Below are 17,781 nucleotides of genomic sequence, written 5' to 3'. Positions count from 1 at the left end.
TTTGAGTAGCCCTGCTTTGTACAAACAGCTTCAGTCGTAGTTTTACAATGGGGGCGATGAAAACTTAGTTAACTTCAGTCCTAAAACTAAGTCCTGTCTGATTTCTCATTAAAAAAAAAAAAAAAAAAAAAAAATCAGATCTTGATATTCCCATACTTATCTTCAGTAATAGTCAGAATTTTAGAAAAGATCGCACATCACCTTTTCGCTCTCGGCGTTGTTTTTCTTCTAAACAGTTACTGACTCTGTACAAATCCATCCCATTTGTCCTCACCATGGATTATTGTTTCCACATCAGCGGTGGTGCTCCCAAAAACTCTCTTAAGGTCCTAGAACTGTTTTCAAAAAAGGACAGCCAGTTTAATTATTGACCAGTCTCTCACAGACTCTCTACACTCTATATTACACAGACGTTCAGTTTTTTTCGGTATGCCTTCTCCTTGGATATTTCCACGGATACTGTTTTTCTAATTGTCATCTGTAAATCCACTTCTCTCTCCCTTATAAATCAGTCCTAAGACGTGCCTGAACTAGTCGACATCCATTCATTGTTAAACTCCTAACTTCATCCCCATTTTTCTCTCTTGCATCTGTTCTTTGAAACACGCATTTCCTGAAAATTAAAATCTACAGAAATTCAGTCCAACGGCAACAGGCATCTTTTATCTTGTCAACCTTCAACCCGTACACAGCACTAAGTATTATAAATTATAATATCTTACATACAGTAAAATCTCGTTAATACAAACTTGTTTATATGAAGCATGTACCATTCCCCTGCGAAAGGGATAGGCTTTTCTATGTAAATATCTTCGTGTATTACAAAGTTCTTTTTCACCCCGTGAGAAATAAATATTGTCATTTTGTATGTTTAACATGTTGTGAGTGAAATTGAAGTATGACTACTGCCCTCAGATGGTTCTACATTACTTTTTTAACTAGTGACTTCATTGTTTTCCCTGGAACAGAATTTAAGCTAACAGGTCTGTAATTATTCATATTATCTTTTGATCCCCCCCTTTGTAAATTGTGGATACATTCGCACGTCTCCAGTCCACAAGGACTTCCCCTGAATCTAACGATGCTCCCATAATTATGGCTAAGGGTATACTTACCTATTTTACTGCCTCCTTAATATAATTGGATAGATCCCATCCACCCCAGGTTCCTCTTTTATGCTTAACTTCAACAATTTCTTTTCCACTTTCCTATCAGTTATCACAAAATCATTTAGCTCCCTGTTAGTTTGATAAACGTCTGGTAAAAAAGTCTTTGCTGCTCTTATTGGCATTCTTTGCCAGAGACTTCTCGTAATCTGCCTTGGCTTGCCTAACCTCCTTTGTGACTTAATTATAAATTAGTGTATATCTGTCATAGGCTTCTGTATCACTTAACAGTTATGCTTAAAATCCCATGCATTTTTATTTTCTGTCACTTGTCTCAGTAGTTCATTTGATATCCATTTAGGTGTGATATGTCTTGAACAGTATTTAAAGTCTAGTAGCATCCATGATTATTTCCGTGAATGCTTCCCATTTAGAATTTGTTGTTGGTAACATCATTAGTTGGTTCCACTGTATAGAATTTAAAAACTCTGAGACCACTGTGGTCTACCAAAAAAAAAATCAAACTATTGTTTTTATAGTTTTAAAGTAATCAAATTCATCTGCTTTTATAGTTTTAAAGTAATCAAATTCATCTGCTTTTATAGTTTTAAAGTAATCAAATTCATCTGCTTTTATAGTTTTAAAGTAATCAAATTCATCTGTTAATTGCGTGTGGTCTATGGTCGATTTGTTTGTTTTGCTGGAGGAAAAACCCCAGTTTCTGGGGGGGAAACCTTGTATCTACATCTGAGACCGACTAACTCAGTCACAGAGTGAAAAAAGCCCATTAAAATTCCTCGCGTCATCGACGGGATTCGAACACAAGCCTTTTCCACCCGGTGTGGGGAAGATGGTGACGATACCACTGTGCTAATGCTCAAACACCACTGTAGTCTCTTTTACAAAAGCAAAATCTTCCCTTTAGTCTTGATGGTAGTTATATCTTTAAGTAAATTTCACACCAATCTGTGATCATCGCCACTCAGTGATTCATTGATCTTCAGATTCTGAATGCATGAAGAATCACTGCCAATAATCAGATCTAGAGTCTCTCTCTCTCTCTCTCTCTCTCTCTCTCTCTCTCTCTCTCTCTCTCTCTCTCTCTCTCTCTCATGCTGTGTGAATGACCAACCCACAAATTCCAGCCAATATTTGGAAAGTTAAATTTCCCCATTACAAGACATTCTCATTTATTAGCCCCCTGTTTTTCTGTACATTTGTTCTTTGTACTCGTCGCAGTCATTCAGCTCATCTGTGGTTGTAGAGATTTTTCCAGAAAATCTCCAGTTTTCATCTTATTATTTTGTACAATAACCACGTAGATTTTGAAACCATTATCTATGTTGATTGTCTGCAGTGAGCTGTTTGATTTGAATGGACTCCTTTCCATTCAGGCCCCTTCCGTGGATATTATGTGGTCATTTCGTTATTAGAACATTAATTAATAATGGAGAAATTATTATCAGTGCTTTATTTTAGAAAACATGCAAGTGAAAACTGGAGTATATGAAAAAAGAGTAACAGCAGTGGCAACGTCGTTGGGCAGAAAGAATTGTTTTTGGGTGCATCAGCTCCCACAGGTTATTATTTTTCATTCCTTTGTTTTGTTACATCCAGCTTTTTTTTTCAAGAAAACTGAGACTAAAAAAAAAAAAAAAAAAAGCCACAGATCGAATGGAATGCATCCATTGACAGACTGTCATCTGCAGTTAGTCCGGGTTTAGCGGCAAGCTCAATTGCTAATTGTGTCTACACGAACAAAACCATTCCAGCTTTTACTGCCAGCATGGGTGAATCATGCTTCAATGAAAATACTGCAAAATGCGAAACATTGGGCCTCTTTTTTAAACTTTCTTTGGGAATATTCTTTCTGTTTATAAAGCTAATTAACAACCATATTCTTTCAGAAAACCCATCAAATTTTCTTATTCTTGGCCTAAAGTCTTTTTTTTTTTGTGTATTCATATCCAGTTTTTTTTCCCTTTTTTTAAAGCCCTCTAGACTATATCATTTTACATAAAGTTGAATTGAGCGTAGTTCACGGCTGAATATTCTTCCCGATTTCAATAATAAGCAGGCATCGGGAAGTGCATCCATATTGTCAATTACCCTTCACTCATATCTTCTGGATGCTTCTTTATTCATAATATTAATTATCTTGAAAAGAGCGCTCCATTATTTGCAGTTGGTGTGCTCGCCCACTGCCTCACTCTGCTGTTTTGTTTCAGTGGTTGAATCTAGCATTAGATGTATGTCCTAGGAAAAATATACATATACCTAATAGTATATGAATAACTGTAATGTCGTAGGAAAAATATGTATATACCTAATAGTATATGATTATTTTGACCGAAACAGATTTGTCGTTAAAGTATATGTAATATATATGTATTTTATATGTAATCAATAAAGAAATAGGTCGTTGAAGAAATCGTTCAATATTACGAGGACTAAGTCAATTAACTTCTCTTGACTTTAGTTTGTACTATTCAAATATATTTATTTCGGAGTAATTAATATACAGTCTTCTGTGTTGTGAAATTACACTAAGAGAAATAATTGCAATGAAGTGCTAAATGATACTGCAACAAATATTAAAATAATTTTTTCTAAAAGATTGAAAGTTCATATTTTAAGTTATCAGGTTTTCCTAATGCGTAAAACACAGCAATCATTCCAGATATTCACATTTATTTCCTCTTATATTAGTATGAAACTCTTTTTTTGTTACAAAGGGTGCAAGAAGGTTATTGTTACAACTTACTGCATATATGCTACAGATCCTCTGTAGGTCTTCTTTTTATAGCTACGAGAAGCTTCAGTGTAAGGTATTTTGACATCAAGATCATCATAATACGAATCCTTCATTAAAGGTGGAGGTGCACCATTTAATGTATCGACACCGAGATATGAAACCTGTAAAATAATTAAATTAGCAATATTAAAGGGGCAAATTTTACTTTTAGCATAACGAGAAATAACAGTATAGATCAGAGGTTTTCAGCCGGGATGCCGCGGCACCATAAGGTGCCGCAACAACATTCCAGGGGTGCCACGTAATTTAGATTTAAGTTACTTAAACTTATTATTTATTTAAAATTTATAATATATTTATTTCATTATAAAAAGGTGTGCGGTATCTTTTTGATTTTGTGGCGATCTATAATTGATTTTGTGGCGATCTATAATTGATTTTGTGGCGATCTATAATTGATGTTTTATTTAGTACTTCTATATAAAGAAGAAAATTATTATATATATATAATTTTGTTTATAGTTATATTATTGTAATAACTATTATTAACATACTTTCTTAATATCATATATATATATATATATATATAACTGATATTAAATCAAAACTAATGCCAGTAGCATGGCAAAACTGTTGAGCGAAAATAATAAATATAATTATTAATCAACAGGGAGGGAGAAGAAAAGGTGAGACTAAAAGTTGTAGCAGGAAATCTATCTCCAAATAATTTAGAAAATCCAATTCAAAATAATAAATCAATTTTAAAATTTAGAGCCAATTACATAAGAATTTAACGGCGCGCGCCATCCTCGTAAGGTGCCACACCACTGACACAATGTAAGCTTATCCAGCTTATATAGACAAATCCCCCCTCCCTGTGTATTTTATTTATTTATTTGTCTATATAAGCTGGCTAAGCTTACATTGTATGAGTGGTGTGGCTCTGCTCTGGAGTGCTAGCCTGTCTGTCCTATATCCTTATTTTTCGCTGCATAAGGACCACCGCTATTCAAATCCTCTGCATTGGCGATTCGATCGGGGGATCGGATGGCGGTCTGATCCTTCGATTGGTTCGCCTATGCGGCGATTTGTCTAGCGATTGAAATGCAGTGATTCCCTGACCATTATTGGCCTTGTGGTCCTCTGTTGATATGGGGCATAATGATCAGTCTATTTTTGTTATTTTGGTTTTATTTTATTGTAGTTAGTTTAGTCTCTATTTGTGATATTTCACGTAATTTGGAACCGGCACCTTACGAGGGGGCCGCCGTTAAATTCTTATGTAATTGGCTCTAAATTTTGAAATTGATTTATTATTTTGAATTGGATTTTCTAAATTATTTGGAGATTTTCTGCTACAATTTTTAGTCTCACCTTTTCTTCTCCCTCCCTCCCTGTTGATTAATAATTATATTTATTATTTTCGCTAAACAGTTTTGCCATGCTACTGGCATTAGTTTTGATTTAATATCAGTTATACATTGGGCATCATGTGGAGGAATGTGCATTTGGCTGCCTCTAATAATAGCTTTATATTTATTTTCTTAATTTTCGTATTCTTTTTTTACTATTTTTCTTAACTACTTCATTATGCTAATACTGTATATATATATATATACACACACACACACACACACACACACAGAATCGGATCTAACAGGCATAAAATTGAGTAGGGGTGCCACAAAATAAAATAAATTACTTGAGGATGCCGTTATTAACAAGAAAGGTCGAAAACCACTGGTATAGATAATGAAAAATTAAATGTCGTATTACGCGTATAACTGAATACCTGTTGAAATGGGAGGACGTTGTTCAAACGAGCAACCATTTTATCACCCCCATCCCAAGGGATGCAAATTTAATTTTTAATTTCTAAATTTTTGTCATGAAAGTCATGAACTAAATAAACAAACGAAAACAGAAATTTTTAAATTTCTGTTTTCGTTTGTTTATTTATTATCATGTTCATAGTTAGGAGAGATTATAGCGTAGCTGGGAAGAGATATTTCTCTTGGAAATGATCCAGTGATGTACAATCAGAAACCTTGCATGCCTATGAATCGCCTTTGTGCAAAGTCTTATCGGCACTCCTCTTCCCACACCCAAAAAACAGACTGAAAACGGTATTTTGCAATGCTCAAAGAACACATAACAAAATACATTTTGGAATTAAGAAAATTACAACTATGTTCGAAACCTTTACACAAAAAAGAAAAAATATATATAATTTTTTTTTTAAACAAAACTATGATTCTGCTTTTTTTTTTACGTTACGGAAAACAACTTTACAGGATGGTGAGCTGGTAACCTTTTAGTAATGTTTATAGTACAGTACAAAAAAACTTGCATAATCGCTCTCATTTTTATTTATTTTAATTTTTAAACTATTAAACTCTGAAAGTCTCCCCCGTAACTAGGTTGCCCCTTTGTACGGTGCATATTCTGCATAGCAAGACGCGGCGGCCCCGGATACAGTGGCGAAATGATGCTCCCTTTTAGGAGTTGTAAACATGTGCTTTATTTGCCTAAACTTAGAGGCTTATACTTGCAGCATGGGGAATATTATGAATGATTGTGATTTTTTCCCCTTCGTCTATATAAGTACAGCAAACCTAAATTTATCATATTCGTGATGTCAGGAGAAATTAAAAAAAATTAATAAAATAAATAAAAATAATATATATAACTTAAGTGGTTAGATGGGCTGATATCCAGGTTCCAGTGTTTTAGGTACTTCCGGCGGCAGACATGATTAAAAACACATGAATAAAATATTGAATACATTGTTATTATTTGCAAAAATGATTCGTTGTTGAAATTTAATGATTACAGCTATATTAGCATTAGTAGAGGCATATGATGCAAGAAAGCAAGCTTATATAGCACCAGCCAAAAAAAAAAAAAAAAAAAACAAAAAAAAAAACTTCCCATTTCACCCATCCATTCACTCCAAATGCTTGTCTAGTTCTGCCTTGAAATTATTTAAGTTTTCGACCTCCACTAGGACAGAGAGCAGTTTGTTCCAACTATCAACCACGTATTGGCTAAAGGCGGATTTCCGCACATCTATTCTCAATCGTCTTTCCTCAATTTGAATTTATGTCCCCTCAGGTGAGTAATCTGAGAAAGAGGAAGAACCCATCAGCATTGAGCTTGTTGGGACAATCACCTCCTTATCCCTGCTAGCAAATTTTCTGTATATCTTTGAAAAGACACAATGAGCTACTCTTGTAGCCTGTCTGCACTGCCCAAAGAACTTCATATCTTCATGCACAATTAGCCCCAGGTCATTTTCATTCTCTACTACCTTGAGTTCAGTACCACACAGTTGGTACGTTATTCTAGGATTACTGCTACCCATATGCAGTACTTTACATTTCTCAATGTTAAACTTCAGTTGCCACCTCTCAACCCATCTGCTCAACTTTTCTAGATCCTGTTGCAGTAGTATACTATCATTACTGTCATTAACAACCCTGTCGACCTTCGTATCGTCTGCAAACTTAGACATTAATTCTGATATACCGTCATCAGTATTATAAATAATTCAGAAGACAATACTGGGCCCAACACCGAATCCTGGAGGACTCCACTAACATTAGTCCACGAAGAGCAGTGTCCATTGATTACCACTTTGTCTTCTCCCACTCAACCATCCTTTTATTCATTGCAGCAACTTGCCCTTAATGCTATTCTGCTCCAATTTGTACAGTAGTTTTCCGTGTACAACAGTATCAAAAACTTTCCTAAAAATCCAAGCATATGACATCAGAATTATTTTTGCATCCAGTTCCTTTGTTACCACATCATAGTATCCAATGAAATTTGTCAGACAAGACTTACCCTTAACAAATTCATGCTGTGTCTGAACTATAACTGCAGTAATAAAACAGGCCTACGTGCTCTGGATTCATAATGCGAAAATTTATTTTTATTTTGTTACACAGAGCATTGATAAAACTACTATTGTAGTTTTATCAATGCTCTGTGTAACAAAATAAAAATAAATTTTCGCATTATAACTGCAGTATTGTCTAGATGATCCTGCAGTGGTTTTTTAACCAGTGATTCCATTATTTTCCCTGGAACAGAAGTTAAACTAACAGGTCTGTAATTACCTCGTGTCATCCTTTGATTCCCTTTTGTGAATTGCGGATACATTTGCACGGATACATAGGACCTCCCCTAAGTCCACGGAAGCTTTCATAATTATGGCTAAGGGTTTGCTTACCTCCTTTTCTGTCTCCTTTAATATAACTGAATAGAATCCATCCACGAATTTGGTGAGCGGAAAAAATGGGTGCTCTTACCTAGAAAGGCTTCAGGTCTGCAGATTGCAGCGTGTGGACACTAGGCACCTATGAGGTGATCTGACTGATGTATTTAAGGCTTTGAATGAATTGAGCAAGCCCAATGCTGATGGTATTCTTCCTTTTGCTCAGACCACACACATGAGGGAACACAAATTCAAATTGAGGAAGGACGGTTGCAGAATAAATTTGCGGAAGTTTGTCTTTAGCCAACGGGTGGTTAATTGTTGGAACAAACTTCCATCTGTTGTTGTGGAAGTTGATAGTTTAAATAAATTAAAGGAAGAACTTTACAAACTATTGGAGGAAATGAACAGGTGAATTGGGAAGTGTGTTTTTTTTTTTTTTTTTTTTTGCTGATGCTGTATAAGCTTTGTTTTTTTTTGCATCATTTCCCCCTACTAATGCTTTTGTCAAGTTATTAATGTGTGTCGCAAAGTTGCGCTGCTATGCCACATAGTGAAGAACCAAAATTTCAATATCGATACAACTGGTAGGTGCAGTAAAATATAACTATTACAACATTGTTTTTATTTTATTTAATTGTACAGTATAGCACTTTTTCTTAACATTCGAGAAAGCTGGACGACTATATATCTTTCGAGTTTATCGGAAATTTAACGAACAGACTAATTCAACGACCATGCAAAAATGCTCATAAAAGTTACTCCCATCAATAAGGGAGTCGAATCGAGGCCTTTTTCTATAGATTATACGGTGCATAAGGACAGCGATCGTGACACTGTGCTTATGGCGAAGGCAGCGGCAAGTAGCTAAACTACTGCATGATCATGGAGGATTAGCGTAATATAAATACATCTAAATTTCCAGATCATGGACTATAAATACTAAATGGTATCACGAAAAACGACGAAGCACTATACATTAAGAAATCTGGCATGGACCCTCTTATAGGAGGAGAAAATGAAACCTTCATGATATTACTTATTTGAAATTCGTTCTTTCCTTCTTTTATTCACAAAATCCCCTGGCATTTTGAAACATTCAGCTACGGTTGGTATGGATTTACATCTATCCTTCTATTTGGTGATATAATCTGTGTATGTTTAACTGAAGAAGAGATCGCGCACTTCTGAAAAGCTCAAGAAGAGATCGCGCATTTTTGAAAACTAATATTGTTCCAATATTAATTTAGTGGTTTTATGTTTAATTTTAAATTGTGTATGCGTAAATTGTAAGAATGTTTTAGTATTATAATCGTTAAATGATGCATGGAAGCGGGCGTTTTCTGCATCTTCCAAAAAAAAAAAAAAAAAATCGTACTGTCCAAAAAAGAGCCTGTCCAATTCTGCTTTGAATTTTGCGAAACTGTCAACTCAGACCAATGTGGAAGGTAATTCATTCCAACGATCTACAACACGATGTTTGAGATCCAGCTTTCTGTTACGTCCCAGAATGTTGTATTTATGCGCCTTGTTCTTCTCCCTTCTATCAGTGAAAATATACCTCCCTCGTTTTCTGTTGATTCCTTCCATGGCCTTATACAGGGTGTTTCAAAAGTGGACTACTAGGAGACCGTCTAATTGGACCACACTTTCTGCCAAACAAGCTAACAGGAGAACTGTACCTTCAGTTCCTGCAGAATGTTCTTCCAGACCTCCTTGATGGTAATGTTCCACTTCAGCAACGGACCAGAACATATGGTTTATGCATGATGGTGCACCGGCACAATTTGCTCGAGTTGTGACTCGATATCTAACTAGAGGCCTCCGTAGCCGAGTGGTCAGGAGCGGGCGTGCAGTAGCACACGCTCTACTCATAGACCGAGGTTCAAGCCCCTGACTGCTAAAATACGGTCGATCTGCCAACCCGAACTGGACCAGCGTGACAGATTATGGTCTATTTCCCTCAAAATGAATTGTTGAGGAGGCTTCCATCCTGCAGTGGGTTGATAATGGCTGCAGTTTACTTTTACCTTTTTATCTAACTAGAAGGTGTTGTCAACGGTGGATAAGTAGAGGTGGGCCTGTAACGTGGCCTCCCAGATCACCAGACTTAAATCTTATGGATTTTTGTATCTGGGGGTCATGTAAAAAGTTTGGTGTACACTTCTGACATTAACACAGTTGAGAAATTGCAGCGTCGGGTGGAAGGAGCCTTTCAGCAAATCAGAAATGACCCAGGAATTCCTGAGAGGATTCGCAACTCAATGCAGAGAAGACTACAAAGCTGCGTACGGATGAAAGGACAGCATTTTGCACCTTTTGTAACATCTGTAAAATCCTGTAGTGTTGAAACCAAAAATTAAAAATGTATTATCTTATATTTAATATAACCACCCTTAGCAAAGGATTCACAACTTTTTGCTAAACTAGTGCCCCCACAGTTAGTGGGGGATCTTAACAGAGAATGTGCATTATCTCGAAAATGAAAATGGTTCATTTGCGGCCCGACGTTCACTGGGACTTTTTTGTTTATTTTAGTTTGTACTTTTCACCTTTGAATTATTGATCATCATTTTTGAAACACCCTGTATATCTCCCTGTCAGGACCTCTCTGACATGCCTATTTGTCAAGCTTTGCGGTCTTCACTTTCTGAGCTGTTGTTTATATGAACATTGTTTAGCACCTCTCACTAATCTGACTGCCATTCTTTGAACCGCAGATCTGTGTCTATAAGTGTGGCTTTCAGACGGGAACACAATATTCTAAATGTGGTCTCACCACCGTCTTATGAAAAGGATTATATTATCCCCCTACTTACGAAAGTCCTATATGTCAATGTTGGGAACATTTTTGCTTTAGGAATTGATTAATGTTATGAATGAAGGCATATCAGGCTTAATGTCTCAGTTTGCAGGTGATAGAAACGTTGACAGGGTGGTTAATGAGAGTGATCAGGATGTAGAAAATTTAGTCAAATAGGCTGGGATGTCGCAATTGAAGTTTAACTTAACATTGGTAAATGCAGGTACTCTGTATGGGTAGCAGTAATCCCAGAATAATGTACCGACCACACCCAAGGTAGTGGAGAACGAAAAATAACTTGAGATAATTGTGCAGTCATACATGAAATTCTCCAAGGTGCAGTCGAGCTGCTAGGACAACTCATCGGGTTTTGTCAATGATATACAGGAATTTTTCCAGTAGCTGTTATTCCGCTGTATAAAGCAATGGTTAGGCTTGAGTATTGCACACAGATATGGAAGCTTGATTTTAGGAAGGATGTGGATCTGTTGGAAACGGGTGCAGAGAAGATAAACGAGAATAGTTGGGGGGGGGGAGCACCAAGAGGTTATTCTTATCAAGAAAGACTTCATTCCTGCAAATGCAGTTTCTGGATACCAGACACCTAGAAGTAAATCTGATTGAAGCGTGTAAGCCTTTGAATGGATTGGGTAAGTTAAATGTCGATGGCATCTTTACACCTGTTCAGAAAACACGCATAAGGAGGCACAAATGATTTACCGCAATTCTTAATGATCCACTGCAATTTTTTGAGAGATGTGGTATTAAGATTTCAATGTTTGCCGATTATGTGAAACTGTATTCGAGTATCAACAGTCAAGATGATGCAGTTGACGTTCAAGCTGCTCTCAACTCTTTCGCTAATTGGGTTGCTTTAAATGGTCTGGAGGTTAATCCTAGGAAATGCAGCTCAATTTCCTTTGCAGTTTTTGAATTTTTTAGTAAACCAATATTTCATCAAGGATACTCCGATTTCCAGAGTTGCAAGTTGAAGATCCGGGAGTTACCTCTACTGCTGCATGTGGGTTTGATAAACATGTTAGGAATATATTAAACCAATATAAAAAAGCAAATTGGATTCATTAAACGGCAAACATATATATTTCAAGATCCCTCAGTTCTCGGTGCTCCTATTCAAAGCAACTGTACTCCCAATACTGGAGTTCGCTGCTCTTATATGGAACGCGTACTATACATATTTGATAGAGCAAATAGAATCACTGCAAATGAAATTCATCCACTATCTTTCCAGATGTAATCCCATGTTTTACCACTGAATTTTCTACCCGAATCTCTGTTCTTACTTCAAGCTTCAATGTTTGGTAACTCGGCGAACTGTACTGGGTCTGAAACTGTTGTACCATACCTTCACTGGTTCAACCTACCTGCCAGATCTTTTATGTCATTTTTTCTCCCCCCCCCAGGGTAAAAAAAAAAAATTGGCTGGTGCAGAAAAAGCCTCAGACTTACTTGCTCCATATGGCTATTAATATTAATAATAATAATAAGCTGTAAGTTGTTGACAACTTTCAGTTTTACCAATTTACCTCCCTCCCTATTTCTCAGACAAATTTTTGTCAGCAACCATCAATATGGCGTTATGTTGGCCCACATGATGTACAAACCCATGCAAAATTTCGTCATAGGTTGAGTGGTTCCAGAGATACAATGCTGTGATAGACAGACAGACAACCGAGCGACATTATAAGGGTTCCTCGTTAGACTACGGACCCTAAAAACGAACCTTACATTTGTTTTAAAAAAAATTTAATATTTGAGGTCGCGAGATAAGGCGTAGGTGAGGAAGAAGAAGATCCTGAAGGGATGCAGCTTTAACGAGTTCTCGGCTGTAGTTTCGTTTTTTCAAAGTTTTGCAGTTGATATAGTTGAAGTGCACGTGATAGTCTGAACTACTTCTGCTACACTGTCACTTTTGGGTGCCTCTAACATGGGCGACAGAATTTGCATTTGTTTCCACCGTGTAGAATCGAAAACATCTCTCCTGCATATTGGAAATTTTGATGTTTTTGGAACAAGTCGATTCTACACGATGGACCCAACGTAATATGGATTGTCTCTCACTCAGGTTCGAGCCCGTCACCACCAAATACGGAGGATGCGCAAAGGTCAGGGAATGACCACCGCATATCCCGGAGCAATATGGCCTTAGTTGCTAATGCTCCTAAAACCAAATAACAAACAACAACTCTCACTCAGTTAGGAACTATCTGCTTCGAGTCAGGCTGGGTTGTATTTTTTTCATGGCGGCAAACTCTTCGTATAACACATGGAATATTCATTTGAAATAATTAAGCTCAGTAGGTTAAGAGGAAGACGTCCCTTATTGAACAGTGCCTAGCTTAAGGAAACTCATCTTGGTATGAAGTTCTTATCCCCACCAGCAGTTTCAGGGCGATTTGCGAATGTTGTGCCAGAAAAAAACTGGAAGTTTGTAATACCATGGTGTTAAGGGAGTTGTTCAATTGAAATTGTATGGAAGAGAAGTTTCTTCTTTAAAAGAATCGTTGCGTTGGAAGGTTCCAAATCGTCCGCGCTGTGTTCATTTCCGGGTGAAATATTTGTGATTTTATGTATATTTTGGGAATATGCATACAGAACAGTCATAAAACTTAGAAAATACCTTCATATGCCTGTCAATAATCCAGTTTAGTTCAAAATCTTCATCGTCATCTCCAAAAGGATTAATCAGTTGTTCAGCTACCTGAAATGAGAGTAATATTGAAAATTTTGCATAACATTACAGTAATGTGATGTTATTCAGTTAGTGGAACCGGGTAATAAAATGTAATAAACTGCAGAACGGTTGAACACACAAAATGGGCGAAATTTCAGAAACTTCTAAATTTGAGTTTTAATAATTTATTTCAATAGGTGTTTTATCAATAATATTAAGTAAAACACTACTCAAAACTTTTAAGTAAAGGAACTATTATAATCTGAAATACTATCAACTGACAATAGAAATTATTAGAGCTAATTATTGGAGATTATCTCCTCACTTCTGGACAGCTAGATGCCAGACAAGATTGTCAACAATAATAAAATAGGAGCTACAGTTCGAAGTTAGAAAAAACTTGGAAGAAGGGAATAAACAATGAAAATAAAATTATTTAAAAATTGGTCTTTGTAAGAATGCCGTTTTCAATAACGGACTTTGTCGCTCTTTGCTACACTTTTTTTTCTAGCATACCCACATCGTTTCTCAGATAGGGTATCCGAACCTGTAGGGTCTATACAATATTGAAATGTAGCCTGAAACCATGATTTACATAATGGATCAATGACTTCTTTGGTCCTATAAGCAAAATTCCTGTTACATCATAAAAAAAATATCATGGGTTGCCCTGGGAGTCTGAGAGAACATGTCAGATTGTTTCAACTAATTATGTTTGATACTTCCCAGGTTATAAGATAATATAGAATTACAATTACCAGTGGCGAAACAACAATACTGCCAGGTTCGCCATTGTGGCGGGTGCCGAAGAGTCATGGCGTCCCATGGTTGGTTTGGCACGGTTGTTAGAGCACAGGGGTCTGTTCTAGAATTTCACATGTGGAAACGGGGGGGGAGGGGGAGGAGACAGAATTAGTAGTTCTATTACTTGTAGTTACCCAAATGTTGAACCTTTTATTTACCAACATTGTACTTTAATTCAATTTTCAAAACAAATCTTTTGGTCTTGTCAGTGCAGAATATCTTGGTTACTATCCCATACCTCTCTCTCTCTCTCTCTCTCTCTCTCTCTCTCTCTCTCTCTCTCTCTCTCTCTCTCTCTCAACCTTTCTGTCCCCAGCAGACGTTGACGTAAAACAGCTAAGAGTGAAGAGAGATGAATAATGCCCAGCTGGAAAAGTGTATCCTTCATTAAATCTTTGGTGGCGAAAATCTTTTCCTTAAGATATATGGTTTATTTATTTTCGCTCATTTGGTTTGCAATGCTACTGGCATTAAATTAATTATTTTATTATATATATACATATACACTACTTTTTAAGCTTATTTTCTAGTTTAATGAATTTTTATTAAATTTTCAGTTGTAATATGGCTGCAGTTATGCGGCGTTTATGTTATTGTAGGAATAAACAAACATTATTAGGTCAAAATTCCGATTAATTTTTGTTTTGCGAAAGGTGATGTAATTAATATTATTTTGGGAGGGGGGCATTACCGGTAATTAAGGCCTAACTGACTGACTGGCAGTTGTTGGTTCGCCTGTTGTTCTATGTTAACAATTAACATGAAATAAAGTAAAGAAATATATAAATGTAATATTTAAAATGAAAATGAAAGGTTAGAGGAAATAGCAATTAAAGAATAATGAAAAATGGGAAATTATTAAAGAATAAATCTAGAGAATTGGCAATAACTAAGAAAAATAACATTCTTTCACATGGCCGTCTCTCCGCTACTTCCTCAGGGGCTTTTTGCAGACAGCTATACTAAATCAATGTCTCATGCATACCCGTTTCTGTAGTCCCAATAAGGCGCCTCCGTAGCCAGGTGGGAAGGAGCAGCAGTGCGTAGCACATGCTTCTTGATTAGACCGGGGTTCGAGCCCGTCACCACCAAATACGGAGGATGCGGAAAGGTCAGGGAATGATCACCGCATATCCCGGAGCAATAGGGCCTTAGTTGCTAATGCTCCCAAAAAACAACAACAACAACATCAACAATAGTCCCAAATAACAGTTTTGGTTACTTCATAATCATGGTTAGTTTGAGATATCCTAATGTAATATGGCTGATATTTTGTGTGTGTGACACACACACACACACACACACACGGCGCCTCCGTATCCAAGTGGGAAGGAGCAGCAGTGCATAGCACATGCTTCTTGATTAGACCGGGGTTCGAGCCCGTGACCACCAAATACGGAGGATGTGGAAAGGTCAGGGAATGACCACCGCATATCCCGGAGCAATATGGCCTTAGTTGCTAATGCTCCTAAAAACCAAATAACTAACACACACACACACTGGTGTATATATATATATATTTTTTTTTTCTTTTCTGTTTAATACTTTTGAACAACTACACAGGGCGAGAGAGAGAGAGAGAGAGAGAGAGAGAGAGAGAGAGAGAGAGAGAGAGTAAATATTTTATATATATGTTTACATTGACCACTCGGCTACTTGCGGGTATTCAGTTATTTGAACATTTGAAAAGCAATTTAATAAAATAAATAAATAAATAAAATGCTTCAGTTTTTCTCACTTGGCTGAATATTTATTCTTATATATTTTTGTATTACGTAATCTATATTACTGAATGATTTATATATTTTGCTTTTTATTTAGTGAAATGACAATTACTTTGAAAATTTATTTGTAGTAGTTTCCGACTTTACCAGTTAATTCGTTCCTAGCGCGTGCTCGTAAAGCGGGAACATATTGCCTATATACAAATGTTAAAAATAGGGGTTACGTTCTCAACAATGAAATTAGTTAGCTAATTAGTTTGTTTAAACAATGATTGATTTATCCAAAGAAATGAAAACGTAGCCTGTAAAATCAAGCAAATTATAATAATAAAGAAACTATTTATGACTTACAAATGTTAAAGTATGTTTATTCTTCATCATCATCAACTAAATGCACACTCGTTGGTCGCTCATTATTGGCTTGGCACTCGTTGGTTTGTTGCACAAAGAGTCGTCTTCTTCAGAAATGCTTCAAGAGGCGTTTGTTTCCAAGATAATCTTATCTTTTCTTTATAAATTTCAATAGCACGTATAAGCATTTTTTAACGAAACGCACAAATTCCAACTAACACGATTTGCGCGGAGTAACAAGTTTACGAAGCTTAAAAAAAGGAATGAAGAGAAGATTCTGAAAATGTATTTGTTTTTTATACGATTGAAGATTCCAGTAAAGGGCAAATACATTTCGCCATAATAACTTAAAAACAACAATTCCAGCTATCGGTATTTTTGCAAATGCAATAACATAGAGTTCACTACCCGTTTATAATTGCTTGCCCTAACAGAAAAGAGCAATAAACCGGAAAGTGCAAATTGTTTTTATTGTTTTATGGTAGTGATCTCCAGAAATGTGTTTTTGAAAATTATCACAAAGGCATTCAAAATTGATTCTTATAATGGAACAAATGATAACGATGAAAGTGTAGTGCGTTTTAATTAATGATTTGAATTGGTAACTAATGCAATTTACTATAAAAACGACCTTTTAGAGAGTTATATTGCGAAAATTTCAACTTCCGAGGTCGTGGTATGAAGTACCAAAAACAACAATGTGTTATTGGGTTCACATTATGATATTTTCACGATACGATGGTGTCTCTGGAAGGATTAATATCGTAAAGCGGGAGTACACTGTATCATATAGCTACAAGCGTGGCTTGAAATGCGGTATTTATGAATGTTTATCATTCATTTTTTTTTGCAATTAATGTTGATATTTTCGATTTTGTTGATACTTGAAAAAAAAACTCGTAAATCGGGAACTGCCTGTATTGGGAACACGAAAATCACATTAAAATTTGTCGATTGGCTCTTGTTTTCTAATTACAATTGGAGTTTCATATAAGCGAGTTACTCTACATTATCAACTACGGCTCTCGGCAAAGTGAATGCCAACACCGCAGTTCCAGTAACACCATGTTCTTATCACGTGATCAGCAACTGTCGCCTCGCTCTGCATCACGTGAAAGGTTGTCGTCGCTTCCAATGCGTCTTCAACTTTGTTGCAGTAATCTTCGAATACGGCTAGGTACTCGGTGCTTTGTTCTCAGTTAACGGTTGTTCTCTGTGAGATTCCTACATTTTGCGCAGTATTTCTGTCGTGTAAGATTAAAATGCCGCATAATTGTATGAATAGTCCGGATGACTCTTGTTACATATGTGGAGAAGCCACGTT

The 17,781-nt window shown here is 36.3% G+C and overlaps 2 protein-coding genes across 5 annotated transcripts in view; one reads left to right on the top strand and one right to left on the bottom strand.

Annotated features, from left to right (window-relative positions):
- Rala (Ras-like protein A) overlaps nt 1-17,781 on the top strand; it is a 287,845-nt gene that overhangs the window by 23,591 nt on the left and 246,473 nt on the right. The window lies entirely within an intron of this gene.
- The window catches only part of LOC150079345 (uncharacterized), a 134,482-nt gene that overhangs the window by 20,201 nt on the left and 96,500 nt on the right, over nt 1-17,781 (bottom strand). For all 4 annotated transcript variants that reach the window (XM_090384037.1, XM_090384038.1, XM_090384040.1 and 1 more), the window contains 2 exons: nt 13,525-13,605; nt 3,871-4,022 (listed from right to left, as the gene is read on the bottom strand). In XM_090384037.1, coding sequence (XP_090240163.1) covers nt 3,871-4,022; nt 13,525-13,605 — 233 coding nt within the window. The remainder of the gene's footprint in view (nt 1-3,870; nt 4,023-13,524; nt 13,606-17,781) is intronic.

This window comes from Mastigoproctus giganteus, chromosome 10 (genome assembly GCF_048544385.1).
Source record: "Mastigoproctus giganteus isolate SK-2022 chromosome 10, ASM4854438v1, whole genome shotgun sequence".
In the NCBI taxonomy this organism is placed as follows: Eukaryota; Metazoa; Arthropoda; class Arachnida; order Uropygi; family Thelyphonidae; genus Mastigoproctus; species Mastigoproctus giganteus.
The sequence above is the reverse complement of the archived record's forward strand: the minus strand, read 5'-3'. Positions and strand labels throughout refer to the sequence as shown.